This window comes from Phodopus roborovskii, unplaced genomic scaffold (genome assembly GCF_943737965.1).
Source record: "Phodopus roborovskii unplaced genomic scaffold, PHOROB, whole genome shotgun sequence".
NCBI lineage: Eukaryota > Metazoa > Chordata > Mammalia > Rodentia > Cricetidae > Phodopus > Phodopus roborovskii.
Window position 1 is genome coordinate 9,341,173 of NW_026126480.1, and position 24,816 is coordinate 9,365,988.

Sequence of the window (24,816 nt, forward strand, 5' to 3'; positions counted from 1 at the left end):
TTAGTGGCAAGCACCTTAACTCACTAAGCTGCATGGAAAATTACTTAATCATTCTTTACCATGGTGTCTTTATCTCTAAAATGATCAAATGAAAGAAAGTTTGAAACTTTAGGGGAGTAGGGAGGGGATTGTGACAGAGTCTCATTGTGTAGCCCTGGCTGGCCTGAAACTCAATATGTAGACCAAGCTAACCTTGTATTCACAGAACTTTGCCTGTTTCTACTCTCTGAGTGATGTGGGATTACAGTCATTTGCCACTACACCTGGCCAAGCCTAAAGCATTTAAGTGTCCAGTGTTTATCTGAGTCCTCTGTTCTCCCTCTTCCTTTCCATTCCCCCACATATGCTCCCACTGTCCTAGGAGTCTGCTACCATGAATAGCTATAATATTTGAATGTATTTATCTGTTTTCCTCAGATCACACATGGAAGTCTAGATTTTTGGCACAAGTCCCAACATTTAGGTAGAGGCCAGAGCATCAGGAGTTTACATAGTTGGGGTTGAGTTTACATAGTGAAATTGAGACCAACCTGGGCTACATGAAAATCCTGACTGAAATAAAACAGCAAACTATGACCATCAAGGTGATGGCAAAGTTGTCACAAACCCTGGATCTAAGTTCTGACTCCTGAAAGTTTTCCTTTGACCTCTGTGTGTGCATGTGAACTCCACAACACACACACACACTAAACAAATACAGTTTTAAAACAAACAAAACAGAGTCAGGCAAGATGGCATACACCTTTAATCCCATCATTGGGAGGCAGAAGCAGAAGGATCTCTGAATTCAAGCCAGCCAAAGCTACTTAGGAAGACCTTGCTTCAAAAAAACCAACACGACTATAAGCTAAGACAAGAAATCTAGTGAACCACCACATTTTTGCCAACCACCACCTCTGTTGTTTTTTTGTTGTTGCTGTTGTTGTTATTTTTCTTTTTTGGCTCTTTGGGTGAACCGCCACCCAGCTCCCAGACAAATACACTGAGTCTTATTCCTTGATATGAATGCCTGGCCTTAGCTTGGCTTGTTTGCCAGCTTTTCTAACATTGTCCCAACTACCTTTTGGCTCTGGGCTTTTTTTTTTTTTTTGAAAGAAAAGCAATTTTATTAAAAAGAATAACAAAAGGAAACTGGGACCAGAGTGCGGAGTTAGTCCATCCGGGCCTTCAGTGTCCTGGTGGTAATCTTGTCCTTTTCAATGATGTCGACAATGAAGCCCATGCCGGATACAGCGTCCCTGTCCACAGCATTCAGCATGGCTTGGGAAATGGTTTCAAACAGGTGTTCTGGATCCATGTTGGGCTCCCAGAGCGACTCGCACATCCCATACATTTGTTCGGAGCAGGTACCACTGACTAAGTGCAATAGCTGGGTGGCTGACCCCCAAAGTCCTCTTTTTCTTGCTCCTTAATCTTCTCCCAGATTTCTCTTCCTATTTATTCTCTCTGCCTTCCAACCCTCTCCTGTCTTCTCCTGCCTCGCTATTGGTCATTCAGCTCCTTATTAGACCAATCAGATGTTTTAGACAGGCAAGTAACACAGATTTACAGAGTTAAACAAATAACAACATAAAAGAATGTAACACATCTTTGCATCATTAAACAAATGTTCCACAGCATAAACAAATGTAACGCATCTTAAAATGACATTCCACAACACACCACCATTTAAAACAATAAAACTAAAAGTGATTCTATTTCTTTATGAGACAAGGTCTGTTCCTGGCTGTCCTGAGATTCCCTATATAGATCAGGCTGACCTCAAATTCACACAGCGTCTCCTTGCCTCTGCCTCACGGTGCTGGGATTACAGGTATGTGCCACCATGCCTGACTCCTTTGTGGAGTGTGTGTGTGGGCGTGTGCATGTGTGCCCCACCATGCCTGACATAAGTTCAATGAGTTAATAGGTGCTAGTGCAAATTAAACTTTGCAATTTGTAGATTGTTACTCTGAAGGTGACAGGCTGGCAGGGTGCTAGTGCCCACCTGGTGTGGGGATTTCCGGAGCTTTGCAGAGCAGTGCAAGCTTCTCCCCACTTTCACAGAAGCAAGTGTGCTTTGGTCAATTTTTTTTTTTAATTTTTATTTTTCTTGAAACTGAACTACAGTATTTTCCTTTCTTTTTCCTCCCTCCAACCCCTCCCACATACCCTACCCCACACTCTCAAATTTATGACCTCTAGCCTCATTTTCTTTTTTCTTTCTGTTTTTGTTTTGTTTTGGTTTTTTTGTCTTTTGAGACAGGGTTTCTCTGTATTGCTTTGGAGCTTGTCCTGGAACTAGCTCTGTAGACCAGGCTGGCCTCGAACTCAGAGATCCGAATGCCTCTGCCTCCCAAGTGCTGGAATTAAAGGCGTATACCACCAACACCCACTCATTTTCTTTGTTTTGTGTAGCATGAATTCTAATTGGTATTATTAATAAAAACTCAGAGTCAGCTATCAGGGCATGAAAGCTGAAGGATCAGAGAAGCAAGGCAGTCAGCCATTATAGAGTTCTTGCCTCTACCAGTGCTCAGACCAAAGGGGCGATCCTGTCCTCAGACTGCCTCCTTAGACTGCCTCTTCAGATTGATTGCCTCAGACTGACTGCTGCCTCAAACTGCCATGAGCTCCTGTCTCCTCTTGCCTCATATTCCTCTCTCTGCCTAGCCATATCCCTTCCTGCCTCCACCTCCTTAGTGCTGGGATTAAAGGGATGTCACTCCAAGCATTGGGATCACCTTTGTGTGAGCTCTGTTTCTCTTTTAAACTGGATCACATTCATATAGCCCAGGGAGGCCTTGAACTCACAGAGATCCATCTGCCTCTGTCTCCTGAGTGCTGGGGTTAAAGGTGTGTGCCACCTGGCCTCTATGGCTAACTAGTATGGCTAACTTTGCACTCTGATCTTCAGGCAGGCTTTATTTGTTAGATCATAAACAAAATATCACAGTTTTGTTTTTGTTGTTTTTATTTACTTTTTTATGCATATGGTTGTTTTATCTGCATGCATATCTGTGTACTACTTGCATGCTGATCTCTTTTGATTCTGTCTGTCTCTGTCTCTGTTTCTGTCTCTCTCTCTTAAATGTGTAAATACAATATGTTCAGTCCATATGTTACTTGTGTGGATATGTTTTCAGGGCTGACCACTTGGTATCGGGTAACCAACTGGCATACTCTTCCCTGAGGAGAACAGTCATGTTGATGAGACTACATGGGCGTAGCTTCCCTGACATTTCTAGAAGACATCCCCCACCAGGCCTCTTGTTCCTCTGGCTCGTACAATCTCCCCCTCCTTAAAGTTTCCTGAGCCTTAGGTGCAGGAGTTGAGCTGTAGATGCTTCGGTTGGTGGTAGGCACCACACGGATCTATTTTCAGCATATTCATATTTCTCTTCCTGTTCGATGTAAGTCAACCCCTAGAAAAGGCTCACAAAACCAGGAATACACCTTTGGCACCTACACAAATCAGTCCCTAGACTTTATTGTACCCTAAATACTCTTTTCCAGGCACTGTACCTGCTATACATTTTAAACTTTGCAGAGAGTGTCTTTCTTTTCTTTCCTTCCCTTTTCTAAGATAGGGTCTCACTATGTAGCCCTGGCTGTCCTGGGATTCTCTGTGTAACCAAGCTGGCCTCTGCCTCACAGAGAGCCACCTACTTCTGCATCCCACATTCTGGAATTGAAGGTATGTGCCATCATTCTCTGCCTATGAAGGTGTTTTATGATAACAAAATCCTAGATTAAAAATTATAGGGGGCCTAGAGCTTAGTGGCCAAATGCTAGCTGCCTTAGCATGGACAAGACCCTGGATTCACTCCCTAACACCAGAAGGAATACAAAAAAGTTATTAAATAAGTAAAGTATTACTTTAAGATGTTTTTTAATACAGAGCTAAGCATAGTCAAGAACAAGAAAAGGGGCTAGCAAGGTAACTCAGTAAAAGTGCTTGCCACCAATCCTGAGGATCTGAGTTCAATCCCTGGACCCACGAGGTAGAAAGAGGTAAACTCACAAATTGTCTTCTGACATTCACACCCACACATATACACAAAAAATAAAATGTAACTTTAAAAACAATTAAAGGTGAACATGGTGCAGAGGCAAGTGGGCCTCTGTGAGTTCAGGACCTTAGAAAATGCTGGGGAGTGGGGGTCAGCAAAATGATGGCTTAACAGTTAAGAGTGTATACTGCTCTTCCAGAGGACCTGAGTTCATTTCCCAGCACCCACATCAGGTGGCTCACCACCAACTGTAATCCCAGCTGCAGAGAATCTGATGCTGTCTTCTAGCCTTGGTGTGTGCACTCACATGCACATACTTCCCCCACCACACACACATACACAACTTAAAAATAAAATAGTTTATAGTTGGGTATTGTAGTTCATGGCTGTAATTTCAGTACTTGAGCATTAGAGTCAGGAAAATTCAGAATTCAAAGTCAGCCTCCTCAACTACATAGCAAATTTGAGGCCATCTTGGAAGACATGAGAACCTGTCTCAAAAACAACAATAAAAATAACACACAAAGAAAAGGCAGCCTGGGGGCTTGAGAGATGGCTTAGGATTTAAGAGCATTGGCTGCTCTTCCAGAGGTTCTGAGTTCAATTCCCAGCAACCACACGGTGGCTCACAACCATCTATAATGAGATCTGGTGCCTTCTTCTAGTGTGCAGGCATGCATGCAGGCAGAGCACTGTATACATAATAAATAAATCTTAAAAAAAAAAAAAGAAAGAAAAGCCAGCCTGAATTTGTACAGGTTCCACACCTAGTTTATGGTGCTCAGGGTAGAACCCAGGGCCTTATGCATGCTAGGTAAGCAATCTGTCAATTGAGCTGTGTCTCCAGCTCACTGATATATATTTATCTTATCCAAAGGACTCAGTTTAGCAAGTCTTTGTACTGCCAGCTCCCAAATAATGACATGGAGACATCACCTGATTATTTTAATCTGCATTTTGTCTAGTGCTTCCTTACCTCATCTGTCAGTTCATGTTGCTTTCTGAGTCTGTCTGGTGACCCTGCCTTTCTACTTCCCTGAGTCCTCTCTGCCCCCAGAAATCCTGCCTAACCTCTTCCTGTCTAATTAAAGGCCATTCAGCTCTTTATTAAACCAATCACAGTGACACATCTTCACACCGTGTGAAGGAATATTCTACAACATCCTGTCCCTGAACAGATTTAACAGGTACATTGTGTAGCTTACAGATGGAAAGGGAATGCCGGGAGATACTGATTGATAAAGGACCCTTATTTGTACACACAAGGAGCTTGGACTCTTCAGGCATGATTCATTAAGCATTTGTGAGCCTGGAGAGATGACTTAGTGGTTGAGAGTCCATATTGTTCTTGTAGAAAATCCCAATTCAATTCCCAGGTGGCTCATAAACTGCTTGTGACTATGCCAGCAGGGATCCAGCCCTCCATTTGATTCCCAGAATCCACAGGGTCAAAGGAGAGAACTCCCCAAAGTCTTCCTATGTCCACCACAAGAGTGCCATGGCACATGTGCACATGCACATATACTTATTAGAAAAATGTGAAGAATATTAAGTCTGAGATTGAGGCCCAGAGGACAGTGGAGTGGTGTGCTGGGGACAGGTATGTGAAATGGAGTTGCAAGCAGTTATAAGCCAACAAACTCGGGTGCTGTTCTTCTGAAAGATTAGAAAGCACTCTTAACTGAGCCATCTCTCCAGCACTAAGACCCTACCTAAAAAAAAATGCAAAAATTGATTTCACGTTATTGTATTTTGTTCTGTCTGGTTTTGAACTGAAGTTGGAACACAGAACACACTTGGCAAGCTCTCTGTCACTGTGCAATCTCCCAACCCCTAGTTTGTTTTTTGTTTTGTTTTGATTTTTGTTTGAGACAGGGTCTCACTCTGTTGTCAAAGCTGACATCAACGTTTAGAACTCCTGTTTCCTCGGTCAAGTGTTAGGATCACAGAGGTGATCCAACACACCCTGCAATCTTATGTTATGAGATTTGTAATTATTGGGCCATAAGATATGAACTTTCAGATCATTTGGTGCACTCCAGGAAAACTCTAATATATACTCTCTTTAATGATTTTTTACTTGAAAAATTTTGCTTGAAATATTTCATTTCAGGAGTGCTTTTTATCCTCATGAAGAGTCCTCCTGATGGGGTGAAGGTGACCAGAGTGGTATAGAGCTCTAATCCCAGCACTCAGAGGGTAGAGGCTGGAAGTTACCACTAGTCTGAAGCTCACCGGATCTAAACAGCAAATTCCAGAACTGTTAGCTCTACATAGAAACAAGGAAAGATCCTGACTCAAAAAAACAAGCACAAGTCCACCTATTGCCCAGTGGCCTCATGCCACCAAGTTATACTGCCAGCCCCCGCCTTCTGTTAGGTGGAAGTTAGAGGTGGAGACATGGGGAGGAGTCCCACTCTTTTCCTTGGGTGCCCTAATAGGAGACTCTTGTCCTGGTTCTTTCAAGTTCCCTTCCTCCTTACCTCATGACAGGGTAGCAGGCTCTGTAGGGACAAATGATAACTGTGAGCAAATCTCAAGAAGGAATAAATAGCTTTCAGTTCAAACCAGTGCTGAACAACGACACAGGGGGAAAGAAAACCATTTAAACTTCTAATTACAGGACGGACATAAGGGTTAGGTAGACTCCCAGACCCTATATAGAGTCTCCTTTCCTCTCCTCTCACCCACAGTCTGATCATGCTGATGCAACTGTATTGCTTTTATGTATTATTTGTTTATATATTTATTTTTAAAAAATTTTTGACAGGGACTCATGTACCCAAGGATGACCTTCCTGCTTGCCAACTGCTAGGGTTACGGGTCACATACCACTACACTTTTAATAGAGATTAGAACTCACATGTTCTAATACTTTTCTCTGTGTGTCTCATTGAAGTTTTCTCAGGAGAGTACAAAAATGGAAGAATATTATCACACTTTACTCTGAGCTGGTATTTAGCACTCAGGTGTTTTTGTTTGTTTTTGTTCTATATTGAGAGAGTTAAAGGTTTACTTCTTTATGTATATGAGTGCCCTATTTGCAAGTATGCCTGCATGACAAAAGAGGGTATTAGCTCTCATTCATTATAGATGATTGTGAGCCATCATGTGGTTGCTGAGAATTAAGCTCTGAACCTTTGGAAGAACAGCTAGTGTTATCTCTGAACAGCTCTGAGTTATCTCTCCAACCCTCTTGGTTTCAGTTTTTTGAGACAAAGTTTCTCTGTGTAACAGCTCTGGCTGGCCTGCTGAGATTAAAGGCAAGTGCCACCATAGACAGCTAGCTCTCAGGTCTTTGATGCATATATATTTGTATTGACCTGTGGTTTAGCGAGCAGAAAGCAACAAACTACGCAATGGTGATACATACCTTTAATCCCAGCAGCTATACTAGCCAACCATAGAGCCAGTCAATGGTGGCACACACCTTTAATCCCAGGACTCAGGAGACAAGCAGATGGATCTCTATTAGTTCAAGGCTGCGCTGAGCTACATGAAATTAATCCAGTCCTAAAGAGAAACAACTCACACAAAGGTGATCTCAGCCCTTGGGTTACACGCCTTTAATCCCAGGATTTGAGAGGTATAAAAGGAAGAGGTCGCAGTCTAGGATTGCAGTCTGAGGGTTGGTGGAGAGATTTACTCTCCAGCCACGCTGAGGACAGGACAGCCCTTTCAGCCTGAGGTAGTGGCTAGCTGCTTTGCTTTTTGACCATCGGCTTGAACCCCAATATCAGTGTCTGGGTCATTTTCCCCCCGTACTACAAGGAAGGGCTTTCGAATAGGAGCTGCTCAAATATGGGAATGCCCCTTATTCTAGGAAGGTGAGCAGAGACTGGGACAGACCATTATAGATTCCTTCTTTCTTTCATTTCTTACTCCTTTAGGGAACACTCCCCTCAGGTATATACACAGATTTTAAGGCCCAGAGGGAATCATTTTAGCAGACTACCACCAGATCTAAATCTCAAGAATAGGTTAAACGATCCACTCCAGGCTTTCTTCTGAATACTTCGCTGCTGACCGTACCTTAATTTTATTTAGGCTTTGGAGGATGTAACTGCAAATGAACAGTTGGAACCCCAGAAGACTAGCTTTTATGGAATTCAATAAATAAACTCTCCATCACGACCACTTCTGGGGGTTGATTGTTGAATGAAGAGCCTTGGCGGGGGGGGGGGGGTATGTGTGAAAGAGAACTGGAGAAATTTTCCCTATGTGAGAACTGGGCAAAAATAAATATCAATGTCTCCTCGTCTTTGCCCATTTACTGTACCCACTGGACTGGATTGGCATCTGGCCCCCAAACCCTCACTCCAACCTCAACGCGAGCCTTCACGTATTGTGGACCACTTAGTAGCCCGGAACCTCGCATGCTGGTGTTCCTAAGGCTGCACACACGGGGAAGCTTTTAGGCGCTGCACCGCCGTACTCTATGCCCTTCAGCCCGGAACTCGGAGGAGAACGGTATCGGTCGCGGCGGTCGTCGTGGGGGTTTCTGTTATAGTTGGGGTCTTGAGGTCAGACCTCACGTGGAACCGGCATCAATATGATGAGCGGACGGCCGGGCCACGAGCCCTTGACATTCCTGCCTGATGAGTCCCGGAGTCTGCCCCCACCCAAGCTCAACGACCCGCGGCTTGTCTACACCGGCTTCCTGGGCTACTGCGCCGGCCTGCTGAATAACGCGTTGCGGATGAGGCCTGTGTTCAAAGCAGGTGAGGGCTGCTTGGGCTGGAGCCGCCCGGAGGAGGGGCTGCCCGCCTCCACACACACCCCCCATCCGTGCTTTTCCGGGCCTTCCTGCCTAACAGAGCGAGCGCCGGGCTTTCCCTGGCCGTGCGCCCCCTGGAGTTCTTCAGAACCCAACCTAAACAGATTGAAGAACCTCAAGTGCTGGCGCAGCAAGGAATTCTAGATCCCCACAGTTAGTTAGAGCTCTTCTTCATGCTAAATTGTTGTTCACTCCATACCTCGCACTGCTGTCACTCTTATGAGCGTGATTGCAGTAGGTCTCAAAAAAAAAAAAAAAAAAAAAAAAAAACCACATGGGAAAGTATTGTCATTAACGAGGACCCAGAACCTAAGAGAGGTTAAAGCAGCTTGCCCTCGGTCACATGGCTAGTTAAGGAACAGACCTTGCGTTGGTGTGTGAAGCACAGCTTCACAGACTTGAAATAATTTAGGGATCCTGTTGAAATACTGGTTTGACTCATAAGGTCTGGGGAAGGGGCTAATGTGTACAAACTCCCAGACACCACTACTGTTCTGGGAAAAAAATTTTTTTGAATAGGAGAATGTCAATAAACTAGCAAGCCTTATATTCTAGTATGTCACTGGCTTCCTGTCAAGATTGATTATAGCTGACACAATAGCTGTGCTAAGAACTGTAGGATTCCAAGGATAAAGAAAGGAAGAAAGCTAACTTTGGGTTATTTGTGTGTGGGAAACAGATGACAACCTGAGGGTGTTGGTTCTCTCTCGGCACCATGTGAGTCCTGGAGATTGAATTCCACTTGTCAGGCTTGGTAGCAAGTGTCTTTACCCATCTCACTAACTGTGAATATCAGGCAGAGTTAAAAGCTTTGTAGGCCTGAGGAGGTGCAAGGACTTCTGAGGGAGTGGGGTGCTTAGTGTGCACCATCAGGGAAAGAGCTGCAGAGATTATATAAATAAATGATGGCAGTTTATCCTCTGGGTGGGTAAGACATTACCAACCTTTGAGAGCTGAGGACCACAATTACAAGGAAGCTAATGAAATGGTCCCAGCCACTAGGAATCATCCCAGTTAATCAGCTCTGTGTTAGGCCTGGAGGCCAACATACATGAAATCCTAGGACCATTAGTACTATTGGAGCCCCATCTCTTTTGCACATGATCTTTTTTTGTTTGTATCTCTAGGGAGATCTCTGTATCTCTCTCTCTCACACACTCTCACACACACACACACATTCTTCTACTGTCACTTGACAACTCCATGTTTCTATTCCATTATTTTCTGTCTGTCACTTTAGCAGGTCATGAGGGCAATCTGCCAGTTTCCTCATCTAACAAATAGGAAGAATGGATCTTCATGTGCTTGTTATGGCATTTCTGTGAGTTCTGTGGGTAAGGGGCATAACACATTAAGGTGCTGAGTGAGAAGGAATGGAATAAGCGTTCCCTGTGCCAGACACTGGGGACGTACTGAGTGTTACTCAGAGATACAAATAAATGTCTGTCATTGATCTTGGAGGAGTAGATATGTGCTTTGATAGACATCTCATGATAGAGAGTACTCTGGGAGCATGAAAGAGGTACAAATATGAGGGGAAATGTCCCATAGAAAGGACAAATCAGCTGGGATGTGGACTGTGTATCACTCAGTGGCACCTCATTGTTTCCAGTTCAGCTTTTCTTCAAGAAGCTGGAGAAGAGCCAGGCACACAAATCATTAATCCCAGCCCCTGGGACCAGGGTATAATATCTCAGGTTCTCAAAACCAGTGACCTAGGTAGACCCAACCTTCTAAAGTTCTACAGCCTCCTAAAATAGTACCGCCAGCTGGGGACCACATCCCTAAGAGGAGGAATTTCACATTCAAACCATAATATACAGTAACAAAGGTGGACCTGCATGGTGTTTCTTGGAGAGTTGAGTGGGAAATGATATGAATGAGGGATTTTTGGACTGTAGCCATGGAGAATAATATTCTATGGATAATGATGGAGTAGCCTTGTGATGATATGCAAATCTCTATTAAGTTTGTAGGATATACTAAATAGAATTTTTTTTTCTGTTTTGTTTTTCAAGACAGGGTTTCTTTGTGTAACAGTCCTGGCTGTCCTGGAACTTGATTTACAGACCAGGCTGGCCTTGAACTCCCAGAGATCTGCTTGCCTCTGCCTCCCAAGTGCTGCGATTACAACGGTGCACCACCACTGCCCAGCCTATTATTCTGTTGTCTGTCACCTATGTTTAAAAACCTTTGGAGGGAAAAATAATTTTTATATTTGCAGATGGTGGTGGTTCATGCCTTTAATCCCAGCACTCAGGTGGCAGAGGCAGGCAGATCTCTGAGTTCAAAGCTGGCCTGGTCTACAGAGAGTTCCAGGCCAGTCAGAGATACACAGAGAAGCCCTGTCTTGAAAACCAAACAAACAAACAAAAAACCTTGTTGATCACCACTTCAAGTCAGTTAGTAATTCAGTCTAAAAATTAAATGTTTGCTGATTTTTAGTGTAATATTGGTAATGTATCATTTGTAAATAGCACAATGGCTTCCAGGTTTAGGTCCCTCAAATAAAGGAAAGAAAGGAAAAGTGATTGTGGAGGAAAACTCCAGAAAGGAAGCTGGGGAAGTGGAAACTGGAGAAAGGCCAAGCCATTCCTTGGGTCCTGGCATCAATATCTAAAACATGTGTAATGTCTTCTGTTGAGAAGTGCGGGTCACTGTAGAGTCTGGGCCGTTGTGTAGTTCAGTGGCACACTGGAGGGCTTGGAGCACTGCCTCACTGGCTCAGAGAACCAGTTTGGGGAACTCACAGCTATTTGAAGCAGAACCTGGACCCACCCAGGTGGTGGAGGCACTCACCTTATTCTCAGCACTTGAAAGGCAGACGCAGGTAGATCTCTGTGAGTTTGAGGCCAGCTTGGTCTACAAAGTGAGTTCCAGGACAGCCAGGACTACACAAGGAAATCAGACCTTGAAACAACAAAAGAACCTGGATTCTCTGCAGTCACAAACTATAAGAATAACTTGTGAGGCTAGAGAGGTGGCTCAGTGGTTAAGATCACTGACTGCTCTTACAGAGGGCCCAGGTTTGATTTTCAGTATTCACATGATGGCTCACAAATGCCTGTAACTTGAGTTCTAGAGGATCCAACATCCTCTTTTAACCTGCACAGGTTATTGCATTCATTGGTACAAATACATATATGCTTAGGCACATACACAAATAAAAATTAAGTATTTTTTTTACCTTATATTTTTATTGCTTTCCACATTTCCCAAAATTCCTTTATATACATTTTAACTTGATTTGTGTATTACTAGAATGAGAAAGGTTAAGTAGGTATTTTTTGTTGTTATTTGGTTGGGTTTTGTTTTTTCAAGACAGAATTTCTCTGTGTTGACCTGGCTGTCATGGAATTTTGTGCTCTACACCAGACTGGCCTTGAAATCAGAAATGAGAGATCCACCTCCTCATAAATGTTGGGATTAAAAAAAGGTGTGTGCTGCCACCACCACCTACTAGGTATTTTCTTTTTTCAGAGGTAGTAACTTTACTTGCTCAAAGCCATTCATTAATTTAATAGATATAGGTTAGGTGCTCTATGATGATTGGTCCATCCAGATGCATTAATTAGACATTGCTTGCCCTTATGGTAGAGACAGGAACAAATTATGATCTTTTTTAAAAGGTTTATTTATTGTTATGTGCATTGATAATTTATTCACATGTATGTCTGTGTGAAGGTGCCAGATCCCCTGAACCTGGAGTTATAGACAGTTGTGAGCTGCCATGTAGATGCTGGGAATTGAACCCTCATCCTCTGGAAGAACAGTTAATGCTCTTAACCACTGAGCCATCTCTCCATTTGTGAAGATACACCATGACCACAGCAACTCTTATAAAGGAAACCATTTAATTGGGGATGACTTACAGTTCAGAGATTTAGTCCATTGTCATCATGGGAAGCACAGCAGCACACAGGCATACATGGTGCTGGAGAGGAGCTGAAAGTGCTGCCTCTGGATCAAAGGCAGCAGGAAGAGACTGACTGCCACACTGGGCCTGGCTTGAGCATCTGAGACCTCATAGCCCATCCATCCCCTGGTGATACACCTTCAACAAAGATGCAAATCCTAATAGTGCCCCTCCCTGTAGACCCATGAGGGCCATTTTCTTTCAAACCACCACACCCTTTGAACTCCACAAGTTAGGAAGCCATTTTAGAGTTGTTGCTATCTATAGCATGATGATGATAGGAAGCCATTGTAGAGTTGTTGCTATCTGAGGCTATAGCATGTTGATAATGTTGCTGGGCACTGCAGTCACCAGTGCATGGTATTTCACAGAAAGAAGTTTGAGGTGGGGGTAAAAGGTGACCAGGTCAAAGCTGGATCAGAGCAGGTAGCTCTGGCCTGAAGGGGGAGAACTGGGTGTGGTAAAGAGGTTATACAATGGAAGAGAACTCAACTCTAGTGAACAGTAATGCCATTCTCTGAGACAGAGAAAGATAGAAAGAGGAAAGAACTGAAGTGCCAATTTTAATCTGGGCTGTGTGAGACCCTAGGGGTGGGGTTGGAGAGGTGTAACATAAAAATGAAATTCTTTATGCACTTTGACTGATTTTTGTTTTTTGGGTTTGTCAATTGCAGGTTTGCATCGCCAACTTCTATATGTTACTTCCTTTTATTTTGTTGGATATTTTGTTTTAAAACGTCAAGAGTATTTGTTTGCAGTGAGGGACCATGACATGTTTGGGTATATGAAATTACATCCAGAAGATTTTCCTGAAAAAGGTATTTCCTATTAATTGAAAGAAAACCCTCTTTGTTTACTCTGTCTCATTTTTCCTGGTAATGTTGTCCATGTCCATGGCTTCAAGTACTATCTGGTTGATGGATTCCCACACATTCTTTAGTAGACCAGAGTCTCCTGAACCCATATAAAATGTCTTTCATAAGAACATATCCAGCCAGGTGGTGGTAGTGCATGCTTTTAATCCCAGCACTCAGAGGCAGAGACAGGTAGAGCTCTGTGAGTTCAAGGCTAACCTGATCTACATAGTGAGTTCCAGGACAGCCAGGGCTGCATAAAACAAGCAAAATAAAACACATATCCTTTCTGAATGCCCCTTCTCACTATCAAGTCACATTCCATGGCCCCACCTCTTCATGTATTATTATTATATGTGTATGGATATTTTTCCCATGTATGTAGCTAGAAGAGAATGTTGGGTCCCCATGGAACTGGACTCACAGATACTTGTGAGCAGCCTGTGCACCTAATTGCTGAGCTCTCTCTCCAAACCACAACCTTTATTTGTGTTTTGTTTTGTTTTGTTTTTGTTTTTGAATGCTGAGAAATATGCCTGTGGCCTCATACACACTCATCAAGTGTTCCACTCCTGAGCCACATCTTTTATGATTCTTTCACAGAGAAGAAAACTTATGGTGAAATCCTTGAGGTATTCCATCCAGTGCGTTGAAGTCTTCAAAGGCTCCTGTTCGCCACGACCTGAGTATTTTCTGAATTTTGTTGAATATCTCTGTGTGAGAGTTGAAGTTTAGGTTAATCAGTGTAATTAAAATAGTTAAAATAGCGTGTGTGTTTATGTACTCAAGTGCCTCCATGTATGTGGGAGAGGGGTGCAGGTTTGTATACTTACATCCAAGGAGACCAGAGGGGTGTCAAATGCCCTGGGACTGGAGTTCATAGAAGTGGTTGTGAGCTGCCCAATGTGTGTGCTTGGAACTGAATTCCCATCCTTGAAAGAGCATTATACACTCTTAACTGCTGAACCAGCAGGCTCGTTTTTAAAGTGTTTATGTATTCAGCCTGCTGTGGTGGTATACACCATTAATTCTAGCTCTGGGAGGTAGAGAGAAGTAGGTTGATCTCTAAGAGTTTTGGGGCAGCCTGGTCTACATAGCAAGTTCCAGGTCAGCCAAGGTTACATTATGAGGCCATGTTTCAATAAATAACCAAAAGTAAATGTTTGTTTGTTTGTTTGTTTGTTTGTTTGTTTGTTTCAAGGCTGGGTCTGCTAGAACCCAGCTAACCTTGAACTCACTTTATACCTGAGAATGGCCTTGAACCCCTGGTCCTCCCACCTCTACCCCCTAACTTTGGAGGTTTCAGGAGTATACTGCCATACTCATCTTGAGACAGAGTTTTGCTGTGTGGTTCAGGCTGGCCTCAAAATAGCAATCCTACTTCAGCCTCCCAAATGCTAGAATTATAGGTGTTTGCCAGCACTAATGCTGGCTTCTGAATCCTTGTTTATTTTGTTTTGTTTTAATCTTTATTTATTCTTTTTCTCATACATTACATTCCAACCACAGCTTCCCCTCCCTCCACTTCTCCCAGTCCCCACACCTGCCCTCTCCCCTAGATCTACCATTTCCTCCATTTCCACCCCCATGCCCCCCAAAAAAGAGCAGGCTTCCCAGAGACATTAACTGAACATAGCACAATAAGATATAGTAAGATCAGACATAAATCCTCACATCAAGGCTGGTCGAGGCAACCCAGTAGGAAGAAAAGGGTCCCCAAAGCAGATGAAAGTCAGAGACGCCCCCATTCTCACTGTCAGAAGTCACCTCAAAACACCAAGCTCTGTGATTGCCACTTCAATCTCTGTGAACCCTATGAACCCTTCTTAGTTGATTCTATGGGCTATGTTCTGGTGGCTCCTATAATTCTTCCTCCTCTTCAAATCCTTTGTTGTTTTTCTTGGTGGTGGTGGTGGTTTTTCGAGATAGGGTTTCTCTGTGTAACATCTCTGGCTGTCCTGGGACTCACTGTGTAGACCAGGCTGACCTTGAGCTCCCAGAGATCCACCCACCTCTACCTCCCAAGTGCTGGAATAAAAAGCATGCGCCACCACCACCACCCCACTGAATCCTTGTTTTTTGTTTTCTTAAGAAAACTGGTTTATTACAAAAGAAAAAAAAAAAAACTGTGTGTGTGTGTAAGAGAGCAAGAACACTTGTATGTGCCATGTGTGACCCTCAGGACATCTTGCAGGAGTCAGTTTTCTTCCACCAGCTAAGACCCAGGGATTGAACTCAGGCCATCAGGCATGTTGTCAAGTGCTTTTACCCGTAGAGCCACCCACCTCCTTGGCCGCTTATTTGTCCATTTTTAAGAAATTTGAAAGTCTTAAAGTTGTAGACTATTTATTCCTTTACATTGTGTGAATATATGTCACTGTGATTGGTTTAATAAACAAGCTGACTGGCCAAAGGCTGAACAGGATAAGGTTAGGCAGGAGAGCCAAATTGATAATGCTGGGAGGAAGAAGGGCAGAGTCAGGAGTCAAGAGCAAACAGAGAAGCAAGATGGGCATACCATACTGAGAAAAGGTACCCAGCCACATGGCAAAGCATAGATAAGAAATATGAGTTAATTGAAAAATGTCAGAGTTAGCTAGTAAGGAGCCTGAGTTATTGGCCAAGCATTTATAATTAATATTAAGACTGGGTGGTTATTCAAGAGCTGCTGCTGACACAGGAAAACATCGCCTACATAAAGTATTGTGCATTTATTCTATGTATTATGTATGCATGTGAAGGTCAGAAAGGAACCTGCAGGAATTCTTTCAAACTCCCATTTCTAGGGTTGGCAGTCCTTTAACCTTTAACCCCTCCCTAAGCCATCTTACCAACCCACTTAAAAGATTTCTTTTTTTAAAGACTCATTTATTTTTATGTATTTCGTTGTTTTGCTTGCATGTGTGTCTGTGCACAGAGTGGGTGCCCTCAGGCAGGAAAGGGTACAGGATCCCCTTCAACTGGCATTACAGACAGTTGTGAGCTGCCATGTGGATGCTGAGAATTGAACCTGGGTTCTCTGGAAGAGCAGCCAGTGCACTTAAGAGCTGAGCCATCTGTCCAGCCCCTCCCTCTAGTTGGAAATATTTTTTTAAAACAGTTTATTAATATCAATACAGACCTTTCTTTTTTCATATTAATTAATTAGTCTTTTTGTTTGTTTGTTTTGTTTTGTTTTATGTGTACATGTTTTGCCTGTGTGTATGTGTGCAGTGCATGCACAGACCAGAAGAGGATCCTGGATTCCCCTTAGAACTGGAGTTACAGATGGTGGTTGGCCACCATGTGAGTGCTGGGAATCAAACCCTGATCCTCTGGCAGAGCAGCCAGTGTTCTTAACTGCTGGGCCATCTCTTCAGCCCCTAGTTGAAAAAAAAAATTGTTTTGGCTTCATTTTTTCAAGACTGAGTTTCTCTGTGTACCTTTGGAGGCTGTCCTGGAACTCGTTTTGTAGACCAGGCTGGCCTTGAATTCACAGAAATTCTGCCTCTGCCTTCCAAGTGCTGAGATTAAAGGAGTGTACCACCACCACCCGGTTGAAATATTTTTAAGTTTAGAGACTGTGGATATAGCTCAGTAGAGTATATCTACAGTAGAATATTTCCTAGCAGCTACAGCCACTGGTTCCATTCCTAGCAATACAAAAAAATAAATGAAAAACTAATATGTGAATCAGATTTGGCATACTGCTGATAAAGGTATGGGGCAGTGTTTTTTTGTTTTTTGTTTTTTTTTTTTTTTTTTTTTTTTTGAGGCAGTCTCTAGTTCAGGATGGCTCTGAACTCACTGTGTAGTAGAAGATGACCTTCAACTTGTGTTCCTCCTGTCTCTGTCTCCCCAGTGGTGGGGTTATGGGTATGCCATACAATACCTACTTTATACAGTGTTGGGGGCTGAAGCCATGCATGCTGGGCAAGAACTCTACCAACTGAGCTATATCTGAAGCCCCAGGACTGGGAAAAGTTTTATTAGAAAGCAACCATGTTCATTTGTGTATGTGTTTGTTTGTGGCTGCTTTAATACTACAACCATGAACTTGAATAGTAGTGACAATTTTGCCTATAAAGTCTGAGATAGTATCTGACCCTTTACCAACATTCCCCTACTACTCTTCTGGTGCAAGGAGGGTACAAAATAAGCAAGATTATAAAAGGTTTGTGCCACACACAGAGATTTCAATTTGATTCCAATAAGTCCTGGGAAATTACCAGAATGTTTTATTTGGTTTTGTTTATGAGATCTCATTCCTATGTAGCCCAGCTGACCATGTACTTTTGATCTCCAGCCTCAGTTCAAGCATTAGAAGTAAGACTTGTCATCACTCTTGGCTCGACAAAGGATTTTTATTTACATTTCTTATTTAGGGTGTGTGCACAGGCATTTGCCATGCCAGATGTGAGGAGGACAACTTGTGGGAGTTAGTTACTTCCTTATGTGATTTCCAGGGATCAAACTCAAGTCTTCAGGCTTGGGGCAATCAATCATCCTTACTCAGTGCACCATCTAACCAGGCCCCCTTAAACACTTTTAATGAGAACAACAGGCTTGTATTTCTGAGTTCTCTCTGTAATAATACAAAGTGGCGTTTGGAGAGCTTCAACAGGATGGATAGTTGACAATGCTTTGTACCTGGATGGATCATGCTGGAAAAGACAGCTTGGTGGCTGCCAGTGTCTGTTAAAACATCAACACTAGAAGACCACACCTAGCAGATAGAAGGTGCTTGTCAATACAGGGTCTTAATATGTAACTTGGGCTATCCTGGAACTCACAGAGCTCCACCTGTCTTTGCCTCCAGAGAACCAATTCTTTCCAGCTCATCAAATCCAAATGCTGCCCAACCTCTCTCTCTCTCTCCCCCCTCTCTCTTTTTCTTTACAAACCTGTATATAATCAGATTAGGTTTTTGAGGGAAGTAAAATTAGTAGGTATTTGATTTCAAATTAGGTTACTATGAATATAACATTGTTTCTGGGAAACTCAGATGAATTTGGTGTTTAAGAGTGTACTTGTGGAAATTATATTAGAGAAAGTACTTTTAAAAAAAGAAGATGACGCACCAACACACCATATTTTTTTTAATTATGACTGCAATAAATAGGTTCATAGTTGACCTGTGCTCAGCCTCATCAGTGTTCATCAGATTCAACAGGGTGAGTAGCTCATCGCACACACTCTACTACCTTTGCTTCTTCTGTGAGGTGAAAAGCAGGAGCTACATACAGCATATGTTCCAGCGTTAGGAGATGCCAGCTGTTAGAATGTTGGCACATGTCAAGTGCTTTTGATTCCGTGTTTTCTTTTAGTAACCTTGTGAGGTAGATAAGCATCTGTTTCATACTTGAGGGAATTTGGGCTCCTGGGATAAATAACTTGTGACACCGGGCACTAAATGACATCCAAGAGGTGGGACATGAACTTTGGCCACTTGCTAAGGAAGAGAAGTTGGGAATCGAAGCAAACATCTTAAGGGTGAGCCTGCAACTGAGCCCACAAACTCGATCAGCTGGAGGTGGGGAAGTATTCCAGAGACACAGGTCCCCTTCACTGCCAGTGGGTCCAGGCCTTCCCTTCTGGTCCCAAGGCTGCTGGGCTGTTGAGTCCTTGTCAGTCTTCCCTCTCTCATGATAAAGTAATCTGTAGAATGTGGAAATGTTTAAAAAGTCAAATGTCAAAAGGAGAAAGGGAGGGAGAGAATGTAGTCAAGCCAGGCAGTGGTGGCGCAAACCTTTAGCCCCAGCACTTGAAAGGCAGAGGCAGGTGGATCTCTAAGTTCAAAGTCAGACTGTCTTGAAAAGAAGAAAAAAAAAAAAAAAAGTTTTCAGTTATAAGACTCCACATGGTCCATGAGCCAGAGTTTAAGAAGCTTGTGGGTGTAGAGGGGCCAAGGCTCCTTCCAGGAGACCTTCCAGAACAAGGTAATGTCAAAGCCTGGACTTGAAGCGCTGTTGGGAGTGGGTACAGATGGAGGTTCATTCTTTTAGGTCCATGGAAGACTCTGACCTCTGAGTGCCCCTCATTCCTCTGCTCAGCTGCCCTGTCAGGTACATGGGCTATGGAGAGCAAAAGATGAGATTTGAGAGGGCAACAGGAAACCTGGCGAGAGCTCTATGAACATTATCTGTAATTTCAAATAACTACTATCCATGCTTACTCAACTAGAGTAAGACCAAAAATTCTGGTGTTGCTGTTTGAAAGCTGGTAACACTTCCAACCTGAGGTATTGCGGCTTCTCAAAGCTAAGCTGCTTTGTGAGAAGCAGCAAGGCTCCATAGAGGCCTAGGGTGCAATCTCAGGTGGAGCTAAGAGAGGAGCCCAGGTTTTTTAACTTACATACCATACTGCCTCCATGAGTGAAAACCATGTCAGAGCTGTTGAACTATTACAGTATAGATGTGCTGCTCTGGCCTGCAAAGCTGTCTGGTTAGTTGGAGAATGTGATTTTTACCCCCTCTGCTGTCCCCAAACTGAGTCGAACTGGGGCAAGCAATTCAGGAGCTTATTTTCTCAGTCCCCTGGGGCTTTTGCTTGTTTGTTTGATTGGTTGGTTGGTTTGGTTTGGATTGGATTTTGAGACAGGAAGTTGTGTAGTGCAGGCTGACCTAATGCATGTTATGTAGCCTGTGGTGGTCTTGAACTTTTGATTCTCTTGCCTCTCTCTACCTTCCAAATGCTGGAATTATAGACATGCACCACCATGCCTAACAGGTCTCCAATTTCTATAAAAGGTATTTTTAAAATGTGGACTGGCAAGATGGCTTAGCAGCTAAGAACACTGGGAGCACAATCCTGGATAGCCTGACTGTGTTCTCTGGAACCCTTAGTGGAAGGAGAGACAAGCTTCCAGAAGTTGCCCCATGTGGCACAGGAGCCTGTCTGTGCTTGCACACACATCATACACACACATTAGTAATAAAAAGTTCTCCCACCCCCCAGGAGGAGGGGTTGAGGACCAGACCCAGGATCTTCAGCTTGCTAGGCAAAGTGTTCAGTGACTAAGCTAAATCCCCAACCATTCAGTAACAACAAAATTTTCAAGTATTGATAGTTCATTGAATAATTAATATACAAGTGATTGAAACACTATTCAAGTGCTAATCATTACTCTGTAATGTGCAGAAAAGAAACACATAAGGATTGGCAGTAGCTCCTCATCAGCATTCACAGCTCGCTCTTCATTGTTTATGCATGAGCAGGATTGAGGCTCAGTTTGCCTGAGGCTCCTGGCTGTTACCCCAGCCTAGTTGTATTCAAGGAGCTCCTTTGGAAGGCAGCCCAGGAAACCTCAAGGGAAAACGGAAAGAGGGCTGAAGTTGACAGTTCAGGTTTGACATGGAGAAAGGAAAATAGCTAGGAAAGTACCCAGGGCAGAATTTCCATCTGGTCTCTGACAGTAGATGGTGCATTGACTCCCTATCTTTCCAAAATGGCACAAAGTATGATGGAAAGTACCCTCAGCTAAAAATCAGGCCAGTTTTGCTTTTTGTATGCTTGCTTGTTTGGTTAAGTTTAGGGGTTTTGCTTGTTTGTTTTGGTTTCTTGTTTTGCTTTGTTTTTTATTTTTCAAGACAGGGTTTCTCTGTGTCGCCCTGGCTGTCCTGGAACTCACTCTGTAGACCAGGATAGCCTTGAACTCAAAGAGATCCACCTGCCTCTGCTTCTGAGTGCCAGAATGCCATGTCTCATTTGGCTTTTTGTCCCTTTACTAACTACGTGATTTCAGATGAGTCACTCAATTTTCCAACTTTAATTTCCTTACTAGCAAAGGAAGGAACAGTTCTTCCACATTTATTTTTGGGGAAGTGGCAACACACAGGCCACAATGCACATATGGAGGACAGAGGACAACTTGTAGACATTGATCCTCTTTTTAGTTCCAGGGATCAAAATCGGGTTGTGAGACTTGGGGACAGGTGTCTTCCCTGCCCAGGCATCTTACCCCACCCTGCAGGTGCAAACCTAGTCTCAGTCTTACATAAGGGACTGAAATGGGGCTGGCAGATGGGCCATGATCAGAAACAGCACATGCTGATTTCTCCCAGTCCCTGCTGTGAGGGACCCATGGCCCAGGCCCTTTTCCTACATGCTTCCTCTTCCATGACTTGTTTGCTTGCTCTTTATTCTGGATTCACAGTCCCAACCTCTGTGCATGGGCAAATGTGCTCGGCGATTCCCACACCCTCGTGTGACTGGAATAACTCAAGATAGTTGCTGTGTGTCCAGTTGCAATCTGTGATGGTTGGAACACCCCTGTCAGTTTCAGCACTGTGAGATCCTTTGTGCCAGGAAAGGGCAGTTTTTCATATTCTGACACAGTGCAGGCACATGCACATAGAAGGCACAATGCACATACACACAAACATATCTCTTGGTTAGTATCTTCACTTGCAAAATAAAAGCAAAAATAATAACCTCGTCTTTGGCATTCAGGCACAGTGCCATCTGCAACCCCAGAATCTGAGGGACATGCAGGAGGATGGCAAGTTTATAACCAACCTGGACGGCATAGTGAGACCCTGTCTGTGAAGCATAAAGATAATCAAATCCTAAAAGCTGCTTTCATCTTGGTAGGTTTATACAGGAATTACGCAGCAATTGGGGGCCACTCCTGACACTCTGTGCAAAGGAGATACTAATACATGGCAGCAGAGGTCTTAGAATTTGTAGGTGGCCTCTGGGTGTTATATGCCCTGGGACAATCCATAGCTATAGTCAGATTTTTATTTATTTACTTTTAAAGAGTTTACTTTTATGCTTATTCCAGACCCTTCCTCTCTCCTTGAGAATAGACTCATTCAAGTCTACGAATATTTACTAACAAACGCGCACGCGCGCGCACACACACACACAGCCACATACTCAGCTGAGATGTGAGAGATGTGTTCATAGGCTACATTTCTGTTCTCTACTGCAGGAGTTCACAGTCATTGCTTACCAATAGTGTGAGAATGCTAGGCAGCCAAGTCCAGTTGTGGGCCTTCCCACTTGATAGTCCCAATACCCTTGACGTGAGAACTCCTCCTCCTGAGGTATACCACCATTCATCTCCTCCCTTGGGTCCCTTCATGGATTATAACCCACTGGCATGGCTGTCATTACCTTCCTTAGAGTTGGAGGCCTACAGGACCTGTCCTGTCATTTCCTGGTATTTCCTCGTCACCTCCTGGGCTTTGCGGGTAAGGTGGGTGAGGATGTGATGGAGGCTGGAGAAGTGCAGATGAAACTGGGCTTCTAGGTCCAGCTCCCCTGAGATCCTCTCTTCCTCATTCTCCTCTGCCTCAACAGCTTCATTCTCGGTGTCGCTAGCTTCGATGCCGGCCACCTTGGCCTGCCACTCCTCCCTTGGCAGCAGCCCGTGCTCCACTTCTACACAGATGGTCTTGAGCATGGTAAAGTAGGTATAGAGATCGGGTGCTCCCTCCTGGACCGAGCCCGCATGCCCACTCAGCTGCACATCTCTCAGAAGGCTGGGGATCATCACCACCTGCTCCATATTACGAACCACAGCCGAGTACCGATCCATGACAGTCAGCAGGCAGTTCTTGGGGTAGCGTTTAGTGAGCACTTGCATGGCTGCTTCCTCTCTCAGAATCCAGTAGACTGCCCCAGCACTATTTCTAGGCTTTTGAGCAGACAGCAGATTGACAGGATGCCAAAGCCCAGCCACTGGATCAGCATAACCCTGTTTTAAGCCAATCCCAGGGTTTGGTCCCTAGTGTCTCTATCAGGTGATCCATCTACCCAGGGACAAACTGCCAGCCTTCTGCTTGTCATTTCAGGCCTGCATGACTGCCTCAGTGAGAGGCCAGCTCTTCCTTCAGCTGCTTGCCCAGCCAGTTAAAAGGAAGCTTTGTCCCTTTGGCAGTCAGTACCCTTGACTGCAGGCAATCAATAGTTCTTTTAGGTTACCTTAAGTCAAGTTGCCTCTTTGCTGCTTGCTTCCTTCCTAATGCACACAGCTCACTTCTTCAATCTAGGTAAACTGGCTATGAAAAGAACACAGGAACAGTATTCTGAAATGGAACAGCTTGGTGCAAGACAAAGAGCCCTGAAACCAGGGCTTTAAGTCCAGTCATAGTGGGTGTAGTCAGGCTTAAGTCTGCACTCTGTGCAGGAGTACTTTTCCACCAAGCACCTGTCTGCCACAGAACTGCTGGCAGGACACATCAGACCAGGACATCTATAACTGTCAGTAGTTAAAGACTCTGCATCAAATTGTTTCCTAAACTAAATTGGGAAAGAGCAGTTGTTCAAAATTAATATATTAAATTAAAGAATTTGCCAGCTCTGGTGACTTGAACTAATAATGCCAACACTCAGGAGGCTGAGGCAGTGGGATTGCCACCAGTTTGAGGCCAGCCTGGGCTAAATAATGAGTTCCAGGTCAGCCTAGGCTACAAAGTAAAATGTTGCCCCAAGGAAAACCGAGACTAAAACCAAACACAATTTAGGCTTTGGAGATGTAGCTCAGTGGTAGACTTTGTAACGTGGGGGCTCTGCATTTGATGACATCACACAAAAATAATAGATAGATAAAGAAACAGGACTAAGGAAATGAGGCTTCTGGTTGGTTGAGTCACAAACATTTTATTTTATATGAACAAGTGTTTTGCCAGCATGCATACCTGTGAACCACATGTGTGTCGTGCCTGCAGAGCTCAGAAGAGGGACTCTGAGCACTAGAACTGGAGTCACGGACGGTTGTGAGCCACTGTGAAAGTGCTGGGAATCAAACCCAGGTCCTCTGAAAGAACAACCAGTGCCCTTAACGTCTGAGCCACCACTCCAACCCCCTTTAAAGATGTATTATTTTTGGCGGGTGGTGGCACATGCCTTTAATCCCAGCACTTGGGAGGCAGAGGCAGAGGCAGGCAGATCTCTGTGAGTTTGAAGCCAGCCTGGTCCACAGAGTGAGTTCCAGGACAGGCAAGGCTACACAGAGAAACCCTATCTCAAAGAAAAAATATGTATTTTTTTTAGTTTATGTCTATGAATGTTTGCCTGGGGGGGGGAAGGGGAGTTCGTGCTGGATTCCTACAGAGGCCAAAAGAGAGTGAGAGGGTGCTGGATCCTCTGGAACTAGATTTACAGATGTTCCAAGACATCATATGAGTGCTGAATGCTGAACCTGGGCCCTCTGTGGCAGCAAAAAAAGCTCTTTCAAGTTAATGTTTTACTTATGACCTTCAAGCCTTATAGTCATGTGTTTGGTACTTTCTGAAGAGAATTTCTTCCAGTGCTCATGCTGTGAGGCAGGACACTGTCATTAGGGTCCTG

The 24,816-nt window shown here is 43.9% G+C and overlaps 2 protein-coding genes across 2 annotated transcripts; one reads left to right on the forward strand and one right to left on the reverse strand.

The window, feature by feature from the left end:
• Positions 1 to 8,438: 8,438 nt before the first annotated feature.
• Ndufc2 (NADH:ubiquinone oxidoreductase subunit C2) lies at positions 8,439 to 14,305 on the forward strand. Its single transcript, XM_051192274.1, has 3 exons — positions 8,439 to 8,713; positions 13,360 to 13,503; positions 14,143 to 14,305. The coding sequence occupies exons 1-3, from the start codon at positions 8,545 to 8,547 to the stop codon at positions 14,190 to 14,192; spliced, it is 363 nt and encodes a 120-aa protein (XP_051048231.1). The 5' UTR covers positions 8,439 to 8,544; the 3' UTR covers positions 14,193 to 14,305.
• A 4,288-nt stretch (positions 14,306 to 18,593) lies between these two features.
• Thrsp (thyroid hormone responsive) lies at positions 18,594 to 23,204 on the reverse strand. The gene is made up of 2 exons (XM_051192272.1): positions 22,639 to 23,204; positions 18,594 to 19,176 (listed from the first exon to the last, which is right to left on the reverse strand). Exon 1 carries the CDS (start codon positions 23,108 to 23,110, stop codon positions 22,658 to 22,660), a length of 453 nt encoding a protein of 150 aa, XP_051048229.1. The 5' UTR covers positions 23,111 to 23,204; the 3' UTR covers positions 18,594 to 19,176; positions 22,639 to 22,657.
• Between the last annotated feature and the right edge of the window lie 1,612 nt (positions 23,205 to 24,816).